Source organism: Oncorhynchus masou, chromosome 28 (genome assembly GCF_036934945.1).
Source record: "Oncorhynchus masou masou isolate Uvic2021 chromosome 28, UVic_Omas_1.1, whole genome shotgun sequence".
Lineage (NCBI taxonomy): Eukaryota > Metazoa > Chordata > Actinopteri > Salmoniformes > Salmonidae > Oncorhynchus > Oncorhynchus masou.
Window position 1 is genome coordinate 58,632,546 of NC_088239.1, and position 23,825 is coordinate 58,656,370.

Sequence of the window (23,825 nt, forward strand, 5' to 3'; positions counted from 1 at the left end):
GTTTATATAGCTGAGAAACAGAAAGACAGGCGACCAAGGTTTGGTTCACATTCAGCCTAAATATCCCACTGGAAGAATCACTACTACGGGGCCATAAAAATAACATGGCATTTATTTATTTACATAACGGTATATACATTAGGGAAATATTGTATGTTTCCTACAGTATGTCCTGCTTGAAATGAAACCATGGAATCAGTAGATGTGTAAGTAGCAACATGCATGCCCAGCCCACCTGAGGATCTGTCTTTTTCAGCCATCTATTTCCTGTGTTTGAGGGGTGCCCCGCCCACCTGAGGATCTGTCTTTTTCAGCCATCTATTTCCTGTGTTTGAGGGGTGCCCCGCCCACCTGAGGATCTGTCTTTTTCAGCCATCTATTTCCTGTGTTTGAGGGGTGCCCCGCCCACCTGAAGATCTGTCTTTTCCAGCCATCTATTTCCTGTGTTTGAGGGGTGCCCCGCCCACCTGAGGATCTGTCTTTTCCAGCCATCTATTTCCTGTGTTTGAGGGGTGCCCCGCCCACCTGAGGATCTGTCTTTTTCAGCCATCTATTTCCTTTGTTTGAGGGGTGCCCCGCCCACCTGAGGATCTGTCTTTTCCAGCCATTTATTTCCTGTGTTTTGAGGGGTGCAAAATCCACTTGTTTCTTAAATATCGCTGGATTGATTGCTTTCATTCTAATCTTGAGACTCTTTCGTACTCTTGCTGGTGCCTGTCGTTTTTTTCCATTAACGTACCGACCACAGACATTTTTGTAATGACTTGTCAAACACACCCGGTCCGGTAATGGCTGAATGGGCTGAATGAAATACATTGTATTTCCGTTGAATCTATAAGAATGCTTTATTGGGTATTTAACACACCGTCTTGAAACTTACATCACAAGAAAGAGAAGGAAAGATAACTTTATTTTAATGGCTGTTAATTTGGTTATAAGATTTACAGAAAAGACAGAAATGCCAAAGTTGGAGGTGTTGCTGTTTATATTCAGAACCACATTCCTGTAAAGCTTAGAGAGGATCTCATGTCAAACACTGTTGAAGTAATATGGCTACAGGTTCATCTGCCTCACATAAAGCCCATTCTGGTGGGAATCTCCTATAGACCACCAAGTGCTAACAATCAGTATCTGGATAACGTGTGAAATGCTTAATAATGTATGTGATATCAACAGAGAGAAATATTTTCTGGGTGATTTAAATATTAACTGGATTTCAACAGGCTGCCCACTCAAGAGAAAGCTTCAAACTGTAACTAGTACCTGCAACCTGGTTCAGGTTATCATGAAATCATCCATATGTATTGAGCACATATTTACTAATGCTGCAGACATTTCTTTTGAGAGCAGTACACAAATTCATTGGATGTAGTGATCACAATATAGTTGACATATCTAGGGAAACCAAAGTTCCAAGGTTGGGCCTAATATAGTGTATATGAGGTCGTACAATAAGTTTTGTAACGATTCCTATGTTGTTGATGTAAAGAATATGTGTTGGTCTGTGGTGTATAATGAGGAGCAACCAGATGCTGCACTTGACACATTTATTAAATTGCTTATTCCACTAATAAGCACGAACCCATTAAGAAAATTACTTTAAAAACTGTTAAATCCTTGTGGATTGATGAGGAATTGAAAAACTGTATGGTTGAAAGGGATGAGGCAAAATAAATGGCAAATAGGTATGGCTGTACAACCAATTGGCAAACGTACTGCAAATTGAGAAATACTATGACTAAACTGAGTAGAAAGAAGAAGAAACTACACTATTAAACAATGATAAATGGCATAAAGAATGTGGTGCACCTTAAAGGACATTTTAGGCAAACTCCGCTCTATCCTTCATTGAATCAGATGGCTCATTAATCACCAAACCCACTGATATTGCCAACTACTTTAATCATTTTTAGATTAATGTAGATGATCTTCTTATGGCTTGGGGGCAGTATTTTGACATCTGGATGAGAAGCGTGCCCAAAATAAACTGCCTGTTACTCAGGCCCAGTAGCTAGGATATGCATATAATTGGTAGATTTGGATAGAAAACACTCTAATGTTTCCAAAACTGTTAAAATAACATCTGTGAGTATAACATAACTGATATGGCAGGCAAAAACCTGAGGAAAATCCATCCAGAAAGTGGGATTTCTTTTGATGTGGGTAGGTTTCAAATGAATGCCTATGTAGTATCTAATGGGTTAGGACCCAGATTGCAGTTCCCATGGCTTCCATTACATGTCAACAGTCTTTAGACATGGTTTCAAGCTTGTTTTCTGAAAAATAAAGAAGAATGAGACCTTTCTGTCAGTGGACTGTAGAATCACGCAGTGCTGGTTTGCACGTGTGACCAAGTGCATGCCCTTCGTTGTTTTTCCTTTCTATTGAATACGCTATTGTTCGGTTCAAATACTATTGATTATTTAGACAAATTACAACCTAAGGATTAATGATAAACATTGTTTATCTTCATTGGGATAAGGGGCAGCATTTTCACTTTTGGATGAAAAGCATGCCCAGAGTAAACTGCCTCCTACTCAGTCCCCGATGCTAATATATGCATATTATTAGTAGTATCGGATAGAAAACACTCTGACATTTCTAAAACTGTTCGAATGATGTCTGTGAGTATAACAGAACTCATATGGCAGGCAAAAACCTGAGAAAAAATCTAAACAGGAAGTGGGTAATCTCAGGTTTGTAGTTTTTCAACTCAGCCCCTATTGAAGATACAGTGAGATATTGGTTATGCTGATCTTCCTAAGGCTTCCACAAGATGTAATCCGTCTTTAGAATGTTGTTTGATGCTTCTACTATGAAGGTGGGCTGAATGAGAGGGGAATGAGTCAGAGGTCTGCCAGCAGCCACGAGCTTAGTCATGCGCATTCACATGAGAGGTAGCTCCCGTTCCATTGCTTTTCTACAGACAATGGAATTCTCCTGTTGGAACATTATTGAACATTTAGGATAAAATCATCCTAAAGATTGATTCTATACATCGTTTGATATGTTTCTACGACCAGTAATATAACTTTTTGGAATTTTCGCCCGACCTCTAGGCTGGAAGTTGCACACTCGATTCGATTTCTTTACCAAACGCCCTAACAAAAAGAGGTATATGGACATAAATGATGAACTTTATCGAACAAATCAAATATTTATTGTGGAACTGGGATTCCTGGGAGTGCATTCTGATGAAGATCATCAAAGGTAAGTGAATATTTATAATTCTATTTCAGACTAATGTTGACTGCGCAACATGGCAGATATTTATTTTGGCTGGTTTGGGCTCTGAGCTCCGTACTCAGATTATTGCATGGTATGCTTTTTCCGTAAAGTTTAAAAATCTGACACCGCGGTCGCGGTAGCATTAAGGAGAAGTTTATCTAAAGTTCCATGCATTTTCATCAACATTTATAATGTGTATTTCTGTAAATTGATGTGGCTCTCTGCAAAATCACTGCATGTTTTGGAACTACTGAACATAACACGCCAATGTAAAATGAGATTTTTGTATAAAAAATATGCACTTTATCGAACAAACCATACATGTATTGTGTAACATGAAGTCCTATGAGTGTCATCTGATGAAGATCATCAAAGGTTAGTGATTAATTTTATCTCTATTTGTGCTCTATATTACAGGTAGATTTTCTTGTAATTCACTGTTGCTGGCCAACACATGGCAGATGCTAAGGGTCAGATTTAGAGTAAGGTCCACGTCAAGGGTCAGCAACTAGTACCTCCTTCTCGTCTCAACTGTTTTTAGGAAATCCATCCTGTAGTCTCAGCATTGTCTGAGGTTGAGGGTTTGAGGGTAACTGTCAAGTCTATGATCGGTCAGGTCAACAAGGTCAAGGTTAGGCCTATGGGATTTATGCACCGAACGTCAAAGCTGTCTTAGAGACAGGGGGGTTAAAGGGGTTCATGTTGGGGTCATGTCTAATAGCACCAGGGCCAGCACTAAGGTTTCTGTTTAAGGGTTGAAACACTGACCGTCCTGTAGCCGTAGTTGTCTGAGGAATAGAGGGTTCTGTAGGACGTTACATCTCCCTGGATCATCTTCTCTGGTCACCAACATCAGGTCTGTATAGATGAACAAAGTCACCTAGAGAGAGAGAGAGAGAGAGAGAGAGAATTGGCTGAGAATCTCATATCGCTAAATCTCGACATAACAGCACTATGCATACAGTATATTTCAAAAAAGTTGACATTGACACACAACACACTAGATGCTCTTTTGCCAAACACATATTCATTCATAAGCACACACAAACTAACAAACACAAACATGCTTGCTTATCAAATCAAATTATATTGGTTGCATACACATATTTAGCAGATGTTATTGCAGGTGTTGATAATGCTTGAGTTCCTAGCACCAACAGTGCAGTAACATCTAACAATTAGGGTGAGTAATGTTGGAGTCTGGAGTGTATATACAGTTGAAGTCGGAAGTTTACATACACCTTAGCCAAATACATTTAAACTCAGTTTTTCACAATTCCTGACGTTTAACTTCTCTAGGGTAGGGAGCAGCATTTGGAATTTTGGAAGAAAAGCATGCCCAAATTAAACTGCCTTCCACTCAGGCCCAGAAGATAGGATATGCATACAATTGCTAGATTTGGATAGAAAACACTCTAAAGTTTCCGAAACTGTTAAAAAAGTGTATAACCTGAGAACCTGAGAGAAATCCATTCAGGAAGTAGGATTTTTTTGTTTGTTGTAGTTTTCTATTCAATGCCATTACAGTATCCATTGACTTATGACTCAAATTGCAGTTCGTATACCTTCCACTAGATGTCAACAGTCTTTAGAAATTGTTTCAGGCTTGTATTCTAAAAAAGTAGGGAGTAAGAGCAGTCTGAATGAGTGGACCCTGCCGTGTCACAGAACTTTTTCATGCGCGTGACTAAGAGAGTGCCTTTCTTGTTTACCTTTTATAATGACAACGTTATTGTCCGGTTGAAATATTATCGATTATTTAGGATAAAAACAACATGAGGATTGATTATGAACATCGTTTGAAATGTTTCTACAAACTTTACAGATACTATTTCGATTTTTTTGTCTGCCTGTTGTGACTGCGTCTGAGCCTGTGGATTACTGAAGAAAATGCGTGAACAAAACTGAGGTTTTTGGATATAAAGAGACTTTATCGAACAAAAGGAACGTTTATTGAATAAATTAATGTCTTCTGAGTGCAACCATATGAAGATCATCAAAGGTAAGTGATTAATTGTATCTCTATTTCTGACTTGTGTAACTCTTCTACTTGGCTGGTTACTCTTTGTAATGATTTGTCTGCTGGGCTATGTTCTCAAATAATCGTATGGTATGCTTTCGCCGTAAAGCATTTTTGAAATCTGACACCTTGGTTTGATTAACAAGAAGTTAATCTTTAAACCTATGTAAAATAGTTGTATCTTTTCTGAATTATTATAATGAGTATTTCTGTATTTGAATTTGGCACTCTGCAATCTCACTGGATGTTGGCCAGGTGGTACGCTAGCGTTGCACATACCCTAGAGAGGTTAATCCGAGTAAAAATTCCCTGTCTTAGGTCAGTTAGGATCACTACTTTATTTTAAGAATGTGAAATGTCAGAAGAATAGTAGAGAGATTGATTCAATTCAGCTTTTCTTTCTTTCATCACATTCCCAGTGAGTCAGAAGTTTACAAACACTCAATTAGTATTTGGTAGCACTGCCTTTAAATGTTTTAACTTGGGTCAAATGTTTCGGTTAGCCTTCCACAAGCTTCCCACGATAATTTGGGTGCATTTTGGCCCATTTGTACGTTTATAACATCCTGAAGATTGATTCTGCACTTAGTTTGACCAGTTTCGTCGACCTGTAATATGTAATTTGGAAGTTTTGATGCAAAAGTATCCTGGACCAGAAGTCATTTTTTGGGCATTTGAGCTGAAAGTGGTAGCAGATGCTGCTACATGGACACTAGAATTGAACATTATGAAACAAAATGATTTATTGTTGAACTAGGACTCCTTGCACTACATTCTGATCGAAGACCATCAAAGGTAAGGGAATATTTATGTTGTAATTTTGTATTTCTGTTGACTCCAGAGAAATATTGTTACGTCTGAGCGCTGTCTCAGATTATTGCAACGTTAGGCTTTTTCCGTAAGGTTAAAAAAAATGTGACACAGCGGTTGCATTAAGAACCAGTGTATCTTTTTTAATCTATGTACAACATGTATCTTTAGTCAAAGTTTATGATGAGTATTTCTGTTATCTGGCGTAGCTTTCTATAGTTCCTCCGGATATTTTGGAGAATTTTCTGAACATGGCGTCAATGTAAACCGAGATTTATGGATATAAAATGCATATTATCGAACAAAACATAAATGTACTGTGTAACATGTCATATGACTGTCATCTGATGAAGATTTTCAAGAGGTCAGTGAATGATTTTTTTTTAAATCTTGCTTTTTGTCATTTAATCTTTTGTGGTACAAAATGGCTACGTTTTCTCTTTATTTTGGTGGTGGTCTAACATAAATATATGCTGTGTTTTCACCGTAAAACATTTTAAAAATCTGACACGCTGGAAAGATGAACAAGGTGTTTATCTTTCATTTGAGGTATTGGACTTAATGTGTTAATGTGTGGAGGTTAAATATTTGTACAAATATTTTTGCATTCCCTGCGCTACCATTTCAGCTGAACGGGGGGGTGTAGTTCCTGTAGGGGAACCCATAGGCTTAACACGTTTTTAACTCTAATGAACTTCTCCTCTGCAGGTAACTCTGGGTCTTCCTTTCCTGTGGTGGTCCTCATGAGCGCCAGTTTCATCATAGCGCTTGATGGTTTTTAACAGAGTGGTAGACAGCTGGTGACAGTGACTAAGTTCAGTGCAGGGTACTGGGCGGAGGCCGGCTAGTGTTGACTGTTTAACAGTCTAATGGCCTTGAGATAGAAACAGCTTTGATGCACATGTACTGACTTCGCCTTCTGGATGGTAACAGGGTGTGAACAGGCCATGGCTTGTGTGGCTGAGTTCATTGATGATCTTCTTGGTCTTCCTGTGACACTGGGTGCTGTAGATGTCCTTGGAGGGCAGACAGTTTGCTCCGGTGATGCGATGGGCAGACTGCACCAACCTCTGGAGAGCCCTATGGTTGTGGATGGTGCAGTTGCTGTATCAGGCAGTGATACAGCCCGACAGGTTGCTCTCAATGGTGCATCTGTAAAAGTTTGTGAGGGTCTTAGGGGCCAAGCTGGATTTCTTTAGGCTCCTGAGGTTGAAGAGGCGCTGTTGTGTCTTTTTCATTACACTGTCTACGTTAGTGGACCATTTCAGATTGTCAGTGATGTATATGCCAAAGAACCTTAAGCTTTTATCACCTTCTCCGCTGCAGCCACGTCGATGTGGATGGGGGCGTGCTCTCTCTGCCGTCGCTTGAAGTCCACGATCAGTTACTTTGTTTTGTTGTCGTTGAAAGAGAGGTTATTTTCCTGGCACCACTCCACAAGGGCCCTCACCTCCTCCTTGTAGGCTGTCTCATCGTCGTTGGTAATCAGGCCTACCACTGTTGCATGGTTGGAAAACTTGATGATTGAGTTGGAGACGTGTGTGGCCACGCAGTAATGGGTGAACAGGGAGTACAGGATGAGGCTGAGCACGCTTCCTTGTGGGGCCCCTGTTTTAAGTATCAGCATAGTGGAGGTGTTGTTGCCTACCTTCACCACCTGGGGGCGGACCATCAGGAAGTCCAAGATCCATTTGCACAGGGCAGGATTCAGACCCAGGGCCCTAAGGTTAGTGATGAGCTTGGAGGGTACTATGGTGTTGAAGGCTGAACTGTAGTCAATGAACACTATTCTTACGTAAATATTCCTCTTGTCCAGATGGGAAAGACAGTGTGCAGTGCGTTGGCGATTTCATCATCCCTGGATTTATTGGGGTGGTATTCAAATTGCAGTGGGTCTGGAGTGATGGTTAAATTGGAGGTGATTTGATCCTTAACTAGCCTCTCAAAGCACGTCATGATGACAGAAGACAGTGCTAAACAGCGATAGTAATACCTTCACTTTCTTGGGCACAGAAACAATGGTGGACATCTTGAAGCAAGTGGGGACAACAGACTGGGATAGGGAGAGATTGAATATGTCCCTAAACACACCGTCTGGTTCGGCAGCCTTGCCAGGATTAACACGCTTAAATGTCTTACTCACGTTGGCCACAAAGAATGAGATCTCACAGTCCACGGGAGTGGCGGTGGCCCGCGTCGGCAGCATCGTGTTTTCCACAAAGATGGCGAATAAAGTGTTTAGCTTGTCCGGGAGCAAGACGTCAGTGTCCGCAACCTGGCTGGTTTTCCTTTTATAATCCGTGATTGTCTGACGTCCCTGCCACATATGCCTCGTGTCTGAGCCGTTGAATTGCTACTCCACTTTTTCTCTGTACTGACATTTTGCCTTACGAACGGCATAACTGGAGTTTTTGTACTAAACCATATTCCCAGTCACCTTGCGGTGGTTAAATACAGTGGTTCACGAATGCTGCCATCTATTCACAGTTTTGTGTTTGGATAGGTTTTAATCATCACAGTGGGAACAACATCCCCTATACACTTCCTGATAAACTCACTCACCGTGTCAGTGTATACAGTGGGGCAAAAAAAGTATTTAGTCAGCCACCAATTGTGCAAGTTCTCCGACTTAAAAAGATGAGAAAGGCCTGTAATTGTCATCATAGGTACACTTCAACTATGACAGACAAAATTAGAAAACAAATCCAGAAAATCACATTGTAGGATTTTTTATGAATTTATTTGCAAATTATGGTGGAAAACAAGTATTTGGTTACCTACAAACAAGCAAGATTTCTGGCTCTCACAGACCTGTAACTTCTTCTTTAAAAGGCTCCTCTGTCCTCCACTCGTTACCTGTATTAATGGCACCTGTTTGAACTTGTTATCAGTATAAAAGACACCTGTCCACAACCTTAAACAGTCACACTCCAAACTCCACTATGGCCAAGACCAAAGAGCTGTCAAAGGACACCAGAAACAAAATTGTAGACCTGCACGAGGCTGGGAAGACTGAATCTGCAATAGGTAAGCAGCTTGGTTTGAAGAAATCAACTGTGGGAGCAATTATTAGGAAATGGAAGACATACAAGACCACTGATAATCTCCCTCGATCTGGGGCTCCACGCATGATCTCACCCCGTGGGGTCAAAATGATCACAAGAACAGTGAGCAAAAATCCCAGAACCACACGGGGGGACCTAGTGAATGACCTAAACTAATTAAAAATCCTACAATGTGATATTCTGAAGAAAATAAAACTAATTTTGCCTGTCATAGTTGAAGTGTACCTATGAGGACCCATGCACAATTGGAGGCTGACAAAATACTTTTTTGCCCCACTGTAAGTCAATGTTATTGTCAGAGGCAACCCGCAACGTATACCAGTCCAAGTGAACAAAGCATGGATTCCGATTGGTCAGACCAGTGTTGAACAGTCCTTACCACAGGTAATTCCTGTTTGACTTTCTATCTATAGGAAGGGAGGAGCAGGATGGAGGCATGATCTGATTTGCCAAAGGGAGGGTGGGGAAGGGCCTTATAGCCATCCTGGAATGGAGAGTAGCAATGGTGGAGAGTTTTTGATGCATGAATGGCGCAGGCAATGTGTTGATAAAACTTTGGTAGCGGTTCTTCTAAGATTTGCTTTAATACAGTCTCCAGCTACAATAAATGTGGCCTTAGGATATGCGGTTTCCAGTTTGCACAAAGTCCAGTGTAGTTCCTTGAGAGCTGTTGTTGTGGTATGGCTTGAGGGGGAATATACACGACTGTGACGATGACCGAATAGAATTCTCTCGAAGGGTAATACGGTCGGCATTTGATTGTGAGGTATTCTAGGTCAGATGAACAAAAGGACTTGAGTTCCTGTATGTTACCACAATCAGACCATGAGTAGTTAATCAGGAAACATACACCTCCACCTTTCTTTTTCCCTGAGAGTCCTTTATTCCGGTCTGCCAAATGTACTGAAAACACAGCTTGCTTTGGGACAGTATAGAGTACAGGGACAGTATAGAGAACCATGATTCCGTGAAACAGAGTATGTTACAGTCCCTGATGTCTCTCTGGAAGGAAGTCCTCAACCTGAGCTCATCTACTTTATTGTCCAGGGCCTGAACATTACCAAGTAATACACTCGGAAGTGGTGGATGGTATGCACACCTCCTGAGTCGGACTGAAAGTCCCCCCTGAAAACCTCTTCTCCACCGGCAGCATCTTGGAGCAGACTCTGGGATAAGTGGAATTGCCTTGTGAGGTACGCACAAAAGGTACAATTTAAGAATGTAGTATTTCTGGGAAAAATGCTGGTGAGTTACCGCCACTTGTAACGGCTTTCCTCTTCCTCTTCTGAGGAGTAGTAAGGATCGGACCAATATGCAGCGTGGTAAGTGTTCATCTTGGTTTTTAATAAGAATAATGAACACTGAACAAAACAATAAACGACAATGTGAAAAAACAAAACCGAAATAGTTCCGTGTGGAACAAAACACTGACACGGAAAATAATCACCCACAACTCAAAGTGAAACCAGGCTATGGTTCTCAATCAGGGACAACGATTGACAGCTGCCTCTGATTGAGAACCATATCAGGCCAAACACAGAAATCCCAAAACATAGAAAAAGGAACATAGACAACCCACCCAACTCACGCCCTGACCATACTAAAACAAAGACATAAAAAAGAACTAAGGTCAGAACGTGACACCACTCTAATAACCAAAAGTTATTTCCGGCTGTATGTAATAGTGTAACAGACGTTCTGAGCTAATAATGTAGGAAATAACACATAAAAAAATAAATACTGCCAAGTTGCTTAGGGTCCAGAAACAGAGTGTGCATGTCTATCGGCTCCATTTTTTCATTGTCAACTGCCCTTCTAGGTCAATTATGACATTTCGCAGAATCATTGAAATTGGACACACTTCCCATTCAAAATAGACAATAATCTTGATATTCCTTTAAATGTTTGAGATGATAATATTGATAGTATTTTAAAATGTTTGATAGATGATCATTTTGTTAGTCTTTTAAGATGTTTGAAAGCTGATCATCTTGATTGTCTTTCAAATGTTTGATAGATGATAATCTTGATAGTTTTTGAAGATGTTTGATAGATGATAATCTCAATAGTTTTTTTAAATGTTTGATAGATGGTAGTCTCGATAGTTGTCACCCTGTAATGTCAGAGTAGTTGTGTATCTGGTGTCATGGACAGAGCATCACACACATACTGACACACACACACAAATACAAACACACAAACACACAGACACACACACACACACACACACACATTCACAGCCCCTCTCTCCTCTTCAAAGTGCCTTCAGAAAAGTGTTAAACTGCAACCTTCTATGCAACAGGAAGTGTAGTTCACACAGGAAGACAGAGCACCATGGTCTATAGAGAAACATTGCTTCAACTTCCAAAACCCCCCTAAAGATTACAGATTATGTTGTGTGAATGCATGACTAATCAAAACCTAAGCTAATTTATTAATGAGTTTTCTTAGTATTCTTCTGACCCACTAGAGAAATAGAGAAATATGAAGGTACAGACACCACTTTAAGCACTTTAATTGACTGTCTAATGAAACAAACTGGCAATCACCCTCCCTAAAGACCAATTATGGCTGGTACATGTTTGAAGTGTAGGGGGCTGTGAAAGGTGAGGGTAAAGGAGTGGGAGGCTTGCGTGTGAGAGAAGAGAAGGGCACACACACTGCCTCCCTAAACTGCCTTCCTTCCTGGTCCTAATGTGTGTGTGTTCTGGGTTGTGCTGTGTCGGGTGTGTGTGGGGGGGGTATTTTGGCAGAGGGACTTCTCTGTCTCCTGCCTGTCAGTGGATGGGCCAAACAATGAGGCAGGAGAGAGAATCCCTGTTGTTAAGCCTAAACAGACTGGGTCACCCCTCCACTAGCCCTCTATAACCTATTGTAATGTGCTAGGTCTCAATGGTGATTGGACGGGTCCTTTGCACTGGAGCTGCTATTAGATGTGTGTGTCGGTTAGTTTTTCAGCATAGTGTGTATCCGTGAAACTTCACCACACAGGACCGGACCAACACCATACACTTGCCGTTGCCGATGTGAGTAAGACCTTTAAACAGGTCAACATTCACAAGGCCGAAGGGCCAGAGGGATTACCAGGACGTGTACACCGAACATGCGCTAACCAACTGTCTTCACTGACATTTTCAACCTGTCCCTAGCCCAGTCTGTAATACCTACATGTTTCAAGCAGACCACCATAGTCCCTGTGCCCAAGAACACCAATGTAACCTGCCTAAATGACTACCAACCTGTAGCACTCACGTCTGTAACCATTAAGTGCTTTGAAAGGCTGGTCATGGCTCACATCAGCACCATTATCCCAGATACCCTAGACCCACTCCAGTTTGTATACTTCCCCAACAGATACGCAATCTCTATTGCACTCCACACTGCCCTTTCCCACCTGGACAAAAGGAACACCAATGTGCTAATGCTATTCATTGACTACAACTCAGCGTTCGACACCAATCGGTGTCCCTTCCACGGGACGGTTGAGCTAACGTAGGCTAATGCAATTAACATGAGGTTGTAAGTATCAAGAACATTTCCCAGGATATAGACATATCTTATATTGGCAGAAAGCTTAAATTCTTGTTAATCTAACTGCACTGTCCAGTAGCTATTACAGTGAAATAATACCATGCTATTGTTTGACGAGAGTGCACAATTTTGAACATGGAAAGTTATTAATAAACAAATTAGGCACATTTGGGCAGTCTTGATACAACATTTTGAACAGAAATGCAATGGTTAATTGGATCAGTCTAAAATTTTGCACATGCACTGTTGCCATCTAGTGGCCAAAATCTAAATTGCGCCTGGGCTGGAATAATACATTATGGCCTTTCTCTTGCATTTCAAAATTATGGTACAAAAAAATACAACAGAACGGTTGGTTTTTTCTTTGTATTATCTTTTACCAGATCTATTATGTTATATTCTCCCACATTCCTTTCACATATCCACAAACTTCAAGGTGTTTCCTTTCAAATGGTTCCATGAATATGCATATCATTGCTTCAGGGCCGGAGCAACAGGCAGTTAGATTTGGGTATATCATTTTAGGTGAAAATTGAAAACAAAAGGACGGATCCTTAATTAAAGCTCATCACTAAGCTAAGGACCCTGGGACTAAACGCCTCCCTCTGCGTCTGTATCCTGGACTTCCTGGCGGGCCACCCCCAGGTGGTAAGGGTAGGCAACAGCATATCTGCCACGCTGATCCTCAACACAGGGGCCCCTCAGGGGTGCGTTCTTAGTCCCCTTCTGTTCACCCATAACTGCTAAACTGGCTAAACACAACTCCAACACCATCATTAAGTTCTGACGACACAATGGTGGTAGGTCTGCTCACCGACAAAGATGAGACAGCCTATAGCCTATAGGGAGGAAAGCTTCCTGCCATTCAGGACCTCTATACCAGGCAGTGTTAGAGGAAGGCCCTAAAATTGCCAAAGACTCCAGCCACACTAGTCATTGACTGTTCTCTCTGCTCCCACACGGCAAGCAATACCGGAGCCAAGTCTAGGACCAAAAGGCTTTGTAACAGCTTCTACCGCCAAGCCATAAGATTGCTGAACAGCTAATCAAATGGCTACCCAGTCTATATCAATTGACCCATCCCCCTTTTTTTACGCTGCTGATACTCGCTGTTTATTATCTATTATCTATGCATAGTCACTTTACCTCTACCTACATGTACATATTACCTCAAATACCTGTACTCCCTCAGATTGACTTGGTACCGGTACCCCCTGTATATAGCCTCGTTATTGTTATTTTATTGTTGCTCTTGTATTGTTTACTTTAGTTTATTTGGTAAATATTTTTCTTAACTATTATTTTTCTTAAAACTACATTGCTGGTTAAGGTCTTGTAAGTAAGCATTTCACTGAGCATGTGACAAATTTGATATGATTTGAATATACTTTGTGCAATTCTGTTTGAGATAAATAATTATGTGTATGCCAATACTTTATGTGCATGAATGTGTGTCTGTTTGTGTGTGTGTGTGCATTTGTGTTGATTTATGTGTGCGCGTGTGTGTGCGTGTGTGTTCATGTCAGTGGTATTTCCCTGTTTCTCTTAACAGAAGGCAAAACACAAACTGTAAAAGGTCAGGCCTCACATTAGTGTTAAACAAACAACACACTCAGCAAACCACCTCTGGGCAACACCATGGAAGCTACAGCAAAGGTCTTGAATAATATGCATCAACACAGTACAGCAAACAGTGTGTGTAGGCTATGTGTGGGCGGGGTGTGTTTTTTTTGTGAATGTGGTTTCTATGCAGATCGAGAGGATGCTGAGGGTCTTGCTGTTGTGGTCTGTCTGTCTGTCTGTCTGTCTGTCTGTGTGTGGATGGAGTATGGTTGGTGCAGCGATATCAGTAAGATTATCTCTATACTATCTTCAGAAAAGCACTCAACCACTATTACTGTGGTGTGTGTGTGTGTGTGTGTGTGTGTGTGTGTGTGTGTGTGTGTGTGTGTGTGTGTGTGTGTGTGTGTGTGTGTGTGTGTGTGTGTGTGTGTGTGTGTGTGTGTGTGTGTGTGTGTGTGCGTGTGCGTATTTCGGTGTGTGTGTGTAGGAGTTTGATGTGCACCCAGGGTAGTACGGCCAGGCTTGCAACACTGTGTAATAACACAGATTTCTAATTAAAACATTGTCAATCTTCAGAGATGTCTGGCCCCACACTGATTATCTACAAACATGGACTGTTAAATATTTGTCTTCTTTTATCAAGTCCCAGCCAGGGGCCACAATTACCATGCAGCTCCGATGCTCTCCTCTGAAACACAGTGAGGATCTGAAAAGCTCATTTGACACAATGAATGTGAAAAAAAACAGTGTAGAATTGGAACAGAAAAGGCAATTCTTCACAGTACGTATGCACTATTGCCCATTTTTATCTGCAGTAGACACACACACACACACACACACACACACACACACACACACACACACACACACACAGCTACATGACAAAAATGTTTCAATAATATGAACACAGTTGAAACCAACAGATCAGGTGATAGAGGGATATTCTAACATCCAGTCCTCCACACACAGCCCCCACTCCCTCCCCCTCTCTTTCCCTCGTGTCTGCTGTCAATCACTTAGACATGTCAACAGACCTGAACCCCTCAGGGAGGAAGATAATGTCAAGAAGACTCAAGTCAACAGGGTCAGTTGTTTTTTAAGCCCACCCATCAACAAACAAAAAATTCATAGCTGATCTCTTTTGTCTTCTCAGGGAGGTGAGAGGGGGATAGAAGGGGGGTCATCCAGAATCAACTTGCCAGGATGTATGTTTGTGCGTGTGTGTGTGTGTTTGCGTGTGTGTGTGTTTGCGTGTGTGTGTGTGTTTGTGAGAGCAAGAGAGAGAGGGGGGGGGAGATTGAGTTAAACATTGCTGAAAATCTCATCTTGCTAAAACTTCACATCACATCACTGTGCATATATTGAGTGAGGTCAAACACCCTTTCTGCCAACCACCTAGCAACCTCCCTGGATAGTAAACAGGGCCTCCTGGTCTTCCTCTCTTAGACCACTGCCCCCCACTGCTCTCTGCCCCACACACACACCTCTCCATCACATTTCCTGGACAATATTATCACAATGGCTGCCCTGCTTGGCATGGCTTCCCTATCTTGCTCCACTCTCTCATTCCCAGAAAACACAGGATGGAAAACTTCTGTGTATTATAATATCCACCCTCACCATCACAACCTTGTATTGTAGCTTTCCACTAAAGCCAAGGCCAAGGGAGGTAATCACATTCAACCACCAGTCTATAGAATGACTGCAGGACTTACAAGCACTTACAACTACAAGAGCAAATATGGGCAACAATGGCCCTTTGTACTGTATTGCTATTTTTGAAGAGTTCTTGTTAAAACTGAGATACAGTATGATTTCTAAAATATGAGAGAGAGAGGCAGCATATGAATTTAGTGAATACTGTATTTGATTGAAACTACTGTCAGGATCCAATGAATCATAAATAAAATAGTAAAGTCCCCCTGTCCATTGTACTGTACTGGTAATGCTACTCAATGGTTATGTAGCCACTGACGAACTGTAGAGGAAGTTCTGGAGACCATATATTTTTTTAGTACTTGTTGTTTTTATCTATCAATGCTATTCACAACAGTTTCCAATTAAATACTGTGCCACAACTTCAACATTTCTTTCAACTTTGTTTGCTCTTATATAACATGAGTCAAATATTTCCACATGAAAATGAATGAATAGAAATTGTGGTGACAAACTCTCTAGAAATGAATATCAATGTACATTTTCTGTCATGAACAATAACCTATGAATTGCAACTACCGGTATACAGTGTTATAGAGCCATATGGAACAAAGGGGAGTGTTACAAGTAGAAATAACAGCTCACTGAAGGTGTGAAGGGGTCTCCCTTGTTTATTTTCATTTTGTTTGTGTATTCCATTTACAATGGCAATGTAACGTATGTTTCCCATCTCAATAAAGCCATTTTAATTGAATTGAGCGAGAGCGAGACAGAGACAGAGAGAATGACACAGAGAGAGACAGAGACATACTGTACAGAAACATGGAAAGAGCTACATAGAAAAGCCAGACTGCACACACAGAACAGGACATAAAAGAGAGCTGAGGGAGAGAGGGAGAAAAAAGAGAATTTATCATAGCAGAGATTTCAAAAGTAGAGGAACCCTTTGATCGATTCAATAAAAGCCTGTCACTGTGCAACACTCCAGAAGTACCATTCTGGGACCTAAATAATGAATTCCCCACTACTAAACAAGCGCCCCTCATGTAGATAGACTGTCCTGTGCAATGAACAGGACTCTCTCTGTCTCTCTCTCTCTGTCTCTCTCTCACCCTCTCGCTGTCTCTCTCTCTCTCTCTCTCTCTCTCTCTCTCTCTCTCTCTCTCTCTCTCTCTCTCTCTCTCTCTCTCCCTTCCTTTTCAAATTGTTATGAGATGTCAAGTTATTTTTGAACCGAGTTGTCCCCATCATCTTTATGATAAACAAACTCTATGAGGTGGATTCTGTCAAACTAGCAAAATATTTGTTCCAATGCTAGTCCTGTATCATTGTCTGTCGGAGAGGAGAGGAGAGGAGGGGAGAGGAGAGGAGAGGAGAGGAGAGGAGAGGAGAGGAGAGGAAAGCCAAGAGAAGACAATAGTATAGACGTCCAATGCAGTGCAGCAGCCACCCAGAGGTTTTCAAACTGTGGTTTCCTCTGTTCTCTGCTGGTATTACAAAACACACCAAAGACAGAGGTACTGGGAGGGTATTTAAGAACATTGACAAGGCTGGGAAAAATCTTCATAGTGCATTCCACAAACATTTTGACAGTTAAACAAACCTGACATTAGCAGTTGTGGAATATGAATGAAGAGAACTAGAATGGCAGTATAGAGACTTGTGTCAGATTCTCACAACGTGTTCCTCTCTTAAGTATTCTCATTAACATTGACATGTCCCATCTCACTGATTTGACTGATCCTGACACACACACACACACACACACCGTTTACCTTAATGGAGAGGTGCTTGCTCTCATGGAGGATCATCTCCTCAGAGACCACCAGTGTCCGTGTGGGGTTACACAGGTCCAGAGGCTGCACACAAAGGGGAGGAGAGGAGAGTTAAGGGTTAGATTGACATTAGATTAAAGTTAGGAATTAAATGAAGATTACATTATCATCCATGGCAAAATACTGCAGTTTTATATCACTTCAAACACACAACATTTACTAATATTGCTTATAATGACAGTACACAATACTACAGCAAAAGTCACTGATACTAAACTCATAGCACTGCTATAACAGTCCAATATCATTCACAACACTCACAAATACCGCTAAATAGAGATACAGATTGATAGACATGTTTCAAGGATAGACATATCTGGGAGGGGTGTTCTCATGAACATAGCTGTACATGAGGGAGCATGTAGCTACAGTACCATCTCCATTTTAGCTCCAAGCTCCATGCTCTCTGCCCACCAAAGGGAACAATACAGGCTGTGCAGCTGGCGGCTCTGGTGTAGCTACAGTCGCTCCAGTCTCTACAGAGATCCTCACAGTGTGAGCTGTGACTGCAGGAGTCTGTGAGATGCTCAATCTGTGAAGAGGCGCTAGGCTAAAAAGCGCTAGTGCAGCGGGGGTGGTAGCCACATCCTCTTGTGGACCCGGACTGGAGCTAGAGAGACCACAGGGATGGCTATTTCACTGTGCAGCTAGGTGACTCAGTTAGTCAACAGGAAGTACTATTACAGACCATTGTAGAATCCTGGGAAGTGGGTAGTCCAGTTGTGCAATACACTCACACCCTGACATTGGAAATGTGGTTCATTCTAGTGTGTTTATGACAGAATCCTATGTTGCTACACAGATATACAGAGAGGAGAAGCACTGCAACAAACATGGCAAGGATTTCTTAAATAGTGATCAAAATAAAAAGGGGAAAACCCCAAATGGCACTAACAGAGAGATGCAGAGTCACACACACACAAACACGCACACACACACCTGAACAAAGATGGGGAAGATGAGGATCTTGGGTGCTGCTTTAACGTAGCCATAGTTGCCGTGCGGGTTGTCGTGTTGTACATGGGAGTGTACTATAGTACAGTTCTGGTAGTTAGCAAAGCTGGAGCTCTGGACCTGCTGGTAGCTGGGTGGGGGTTGGCCAGAGAGGTTTGCTTCGGATGGCTTAGACATCTTGGCATTAGTGGAGAGTCGTAGGAAGGTGGTCCGGCCTGCTAGTCCTACACCCCCAGGCGTGGCACCACCAGACCCCTGTTTCTGGGGCATGCTGGCTTGACCCGGGTATATCCTCCCTGCTGAGAGACATCACATGCACAACAACACACACTGGGAGTTAGCCTGGTTACGTAGAAGTACAATGGTTAAAGATAGAATTGTCCTGCAAAACCACTGTGTTCATTAAAATCCTAGTCAGCAGTAAATGTCTTACCCAAGGTACCATGGTTGTCCTGGTAGACAGGCCTCAATATCTGAAAGAGACAAAAACATCACAATCAATGGTCCTGTTATAACAGTTGACCAATACCATACTCTGCTTTAGGATACTTTCACATGCAATGTATCCATCCCACCATAATAAATGCCTAACATGGAGTCAAACTGAAGAAATGGTTGTGTTGAGCATGGAATGGGGCCACAGACTGTTGGCTGATTCCATTACTACTGTAGTGCAGTAGGCCTATGTGATCTCAGGCCAGTGAGCCATGTCACATATTCAATATACATGTGTTCAGCTCAAGGAATAGACCCAGCGACCTGAGAGCTAATGTGTGCTGTTGATACATGATGGTGACTGTGCTGTTCATAGATTCCTATGGCCTTGAGTGACACAGACGTCAACCACACACTGTACTGTACTATACCATAATGTATTGTACTGTAGCACTATGAATACAGGAGAAGGATGACATTGCCCTTGGAAATTGAATGGTTGGTGGGGGGAGCTGATCCCTAGAACTCTGCCTATAGATAACTCCTAAGGAGTACCCAAGTAGCGTTGCACCTTGAAATGTAATGGGTAGGGGGAAGCTGATCCTAGAACTGTGCCTAAAGATAAGATCTACCCAATATAACAAAGATGGGTAGAGGAAAGGGGTGACCTGGCGTGAAAGAGGTGACCCAACCAGAGGCATATCAATGGCTGGTACATCCAGCTATCTTCCATGATCGATTTCTCTGCTGTGTGTGTTTCAGTGGGGACTGGCTGACAGGATGAAACCAAATCATCATGGATTGTATGCCTGCTCTGACCTGGAGGAGAGATGCTCCATTTCCCCATCCTTCAAAGTTTGGATTTAGTCTGAAATGTTCTATCCTCTTATTTCCATCCACTTTGACAACTGCTTTATCTACATCCTTCCTTTCCTCTACCCTCTTTTTCCCTCTGCTGCTGTACCCGTCATCCATCCATCATTGCCTCTCGCTACCCCATTAATCCCTTCTACTTCTTACAACCATTATTCCAACCTCTTGATGTACTACTACTATTCAGGCTGTATCACAACCGGCTGTGATCGGGAGTTCTATAGCGCGGCGCACCATTGGCCCAGCGTCGCCCGGGTTTGGCAGGTGTAGGCAGACATTGTAAACAAGAATTTGTTCTTAACTGACTTTCCTAGTTAAATAAAGGTAAAATATATACCCATATCTACTCTGTTCCCTAGCCCATATTTCCCCATAGGGAAGGTAATGGATTAATTGGGGGTAGCCATTCATCCATCACCTCCCTCGCTTATCCCTCTCTCCCCCCTCTCTCTATCCCCTTTTCTGCATCCTATTCCCACTCCATCCAATCTTCCTCCACAGCCGTCCAAGCCAGTCCCCCCCCTCACACTCCTAACCCCCTAACCCCTGTGCTCTCCTCTTAGCATTTAGACACAGAAGACATTCCCATCATGCTCTCTGAGCCCTATGTCATGCCATATCTGTTGAAACAGCACAGCTGCCCTCGGACAAACACACTGCCCTACACACGCACATGTGCTGTACAAGCGCACACACACTCAGATTGCCAGGTAGGCTGCACCTCCCAGACTAACAGACAGCCTTACAGTGTCTAGGTCCCTGTGTCTGGATGGAATGCAGGGTATACAGCCTCCTTCATTTCCGCTAGAGGCCTTCTAACAACCAGGGTACTGAGTCACGGAACCCGTCAGCCACATTACTGGCTGTTCAAGCTCAGTGGGACAGATTATGGAGGATTAGGTAAAGACTAGAAGTTCTGGGTTTTCTGGTTCTCTGCACTCATTGCTTCAACGTAACTGCTCCCTTCTTCCAGGCTGGATGGTTAGTGTTGTATGGTTGGGGATGTTAAGGAATCAAGTTCACAATCAGTGTGTTTCTTTTTTCATTTGTTCCACTTTATTATGTCTTTATCATAAAGAGCTATTGCCTCATATACAGCATGTCACAGGATGTTACAGTGTGCATCATTTGATAGAACACCCCATGGGCCAACTGTGGCTTTCCCCATATAGGGGCTTGAATATTACTTACTATTGCAGCAAATCAACTCTTGCTTGTATACTTTTTTTCACAATTTCTCATTCAACTACCTATTTAACTATTCACTATATATAGTATATGTGATTTACAGAATGCACGTGTCAGTTTGAATTACACAGATATTTCTCAGGTTAGAATGGCAGGGTATATCTCAGATTTAAATGGCAGATAGTGTATGTCAGGTAGGATTGGCACAGATCTATGGCAGGTATGAATGGCACATATTGAGATCTCCAGTGTATGTCAGGGTCTAGATAGTGCCATCGAGGGGGTAAGGCAGGAGCCTGGGATGGACCATGAGCCTCTGCTCCCCCGGCAGTACCTGGCTTCCTGGGTTTATGGGGGCCAGGATGATGTAGTTATCTCCGTTGGACGCCTTCACTCTAGTCCCCTTCAGCGTGGCTGTGTGGCTCTGGCTATGGGTCTGGCTCCTGGCTTTACCATCCACCTCCTCGGCCCCCCCTCCTACACACCTCCTCTCCCCCCACGGCCCCCCTACTCCTCCTACCCCTCCCCTGCCGCCCCCCTCAGAGCCGTTGACTAGCACCCGGCGGCTGGTCCTGTGGTGGGCAGGGAGGGGGGGCACGGCCGGGGGGATCTTGTCACGGTCTAGCCGGTCCTTGGACCTGTCCCTCCGCCTGGTGGGGGGTGAGGGGGTGTCGTAGTTGGGCTTGTAGGAGGGCCGGTGAATGAGGCCCTCAAAACTGGGCTTGGCGGCCGGCCCGGTGCGCCACACCACCACCGTGATCTCATTGGAGCTGTTTCTGTAGAGGGAGGGAGAGAGGGAATGTGACAACTCGTCAGGAAGAGTGAAACGGTAAGCTTATCGCAGGTAAAGAACGTGAGAAAAGAGGCCATGGGCCAGAGTGTCTATATAGGAATTGCTGTGCATACACTTTAAAAATGTACATGTGGAGCTCTATAAGTATTGACGATAGTTATCCCTGTCAAAGTTGGTTTAGTCCATTATTTCCTCTGTGTCTCCCTGCCTGTAGTACCTGATGGCGTGGGCGAGCTCCACACATTTCCACTGTTCTACAGGCTGACCATTGAGCTGCAGCACAGTGTCCAACTGCTGCAGACCTGCCTGATCCGCCGGACCACCTGAAGACAGGAGAGAGGTCAGTAGAGGTCCACAAACACACACACACACAGATATCGCACAAATACACACAAAGTTACACAAGCAAGCTTCTACCCATTAATTTATATACAAACCTGATATGCTTGACCACCTCAGGACAGTAGGGGCTAAGACTGGTATACAGACACCCACACATCTAGAACAACACACGCACACAGGAAGGAAAAGACACACAGACACACAATCCCAAACACACAGACACAGACACACATCATCAACACACAGACAGCAGGGAGAGGAGAGCCTTGCCTGGATCGACGGCTTGTACCCTCACTGGAGAGTCAGAGCAGATGGTGAAGCCATAGCCGTCCTTTCCTCGAGGGATGGTCACCTAAAGACACAGAGACATCAAATCACCGCATGTAAAGACATTATTCAATTATTACATGACTATGTACTGTATGTCCATGGAGTGAAAAGCACATGCTATTTTTGAAAAGCCATCTACAGCCAAATAGGAGCAGTTAGACCAACATGTGAGCATTTTGCCTACAGATTAGAGCGTGGTTCTCTCTCTGACCAGCAGCTGAGTGTGTGTGGATGGAAAGTGTGTGGATGCCAGCCACACAGACTAGCACCTTGGCCCTCATCAAAGGAGGTGGGCGCTTTGGTGTGGTTCTGACGCCAACTGTGGACAACAGCATCCGCACAGAGTCGGAGCGCAAGCACACACCACACACACCACACACACACACACACACACACACACACACACACACACACACACACACGCACACGCACACACACACACACATTCAATGCCTAAAAACTGTCTGTAAGAATTCCAGGAATAATGCCAGTGTGTGCGCCAAAATCAACAGTGCTCCGCTCCAAAAGAATGTTTCCATCTCATCTGCTGACAATAGGGCCTGAAATTAAGCTCAGTAAAAGTATGTCTGAACACACAAACACAGTACGATGTTAATCCAAGACTCTTATCTAAAGTCAGTTTTATGTCTCCCCCTTAGAGTTCAGATCAGGATGGTAATAGGGTATACTGATCCTAAATCTGTGTCTGTGGTTAACCTCTGAGTGTGTCTAAGAGACAGGCATCAAGATGCATAAGTGTATTAACTTGTTTACCTTTGATAACTACAGTACAACCCTAAGTAGCAAACGGTGGCTTGAATAAAGATTTTAAGGAGAATTCCTAGAATTCCTTGATGGATTTGCCTACAGGATTTACCATCTGTAATCTAGTGACCAACTTCAACATTGAACCCATTAAGGATTATCCCCTTTTTTCAATTGTCGCCTAAAATGACATCTAACTGCCTGTAGCTCAGGCCCTGAAGCAAGGATGTGCACATTCTTGGTACCATCTGTAAGGAAAAACGTTGAAGTTTATGGAAATGTGAAAGGAATGTATTAGAATATAACATAATAGATCTGGTAAAATATAAACAATGTTTCTTTTGTATTTTTTTTTTACCATCGCTTTGAAATGCAAGAGAAAGGCCATAATGTATTATTTTTCCAGCCTAGGTGCAATTTAGGTTTTGGCCATTAGA

The 23,825-nt window shown here is 42.7% G+C and overlaps 1 protein-coding gene across 7 annotated transcripts in view; it reads right to left on the reverse strand.

The window, feature by feature from the left end:
* Positions 1-23,825, reverse strand: part of LOC135517968 (regulator of G-protein signaling 3-like) — a 206,482-nt gene that overhangs the window by 136,694 nt on the left and 45,963 nt on the right. For 5 of the 7 annotated variants that reach the window (XM_064942715.1, XM_064942716.1, XM_064942717.1 and 2 more), the window contains 7 exons: positions 22,564-22,645; positions 22,169-22,274; positions 21,493-21,934; positions 19,096-19,135; positions 18,648-18,961; positions 17,649-17,732; positions 3,997-4,108 (listed from right to left, as the gene is read on the reverse strand). In XM_064942715.1, coding sequence (XP_064798787.1) covers positions 3,997-4,108; positions 17,649-17,732; positions 18,648-18,961; positions 19,096-19,135; positions 21,493-21,934; positions 22,169-22,274; positions 22,564-22,645 — 1,180 coding nt within the window. Of the gene's footprint in view, positions 1-3,996; positions 4,109-17,648; positions 17,733-18,082; positions 18,173-18,647; positions 18,962-19,095; positions 19,136-21,492; positions 21,935-22,168; positions 22,275-22,563; positions 22,646-23,825 lie in introns of those variants that run through there. The other 2 variants (XM_064942712.1, XM_064942718.1) reach the window with 2 other exon arrangements.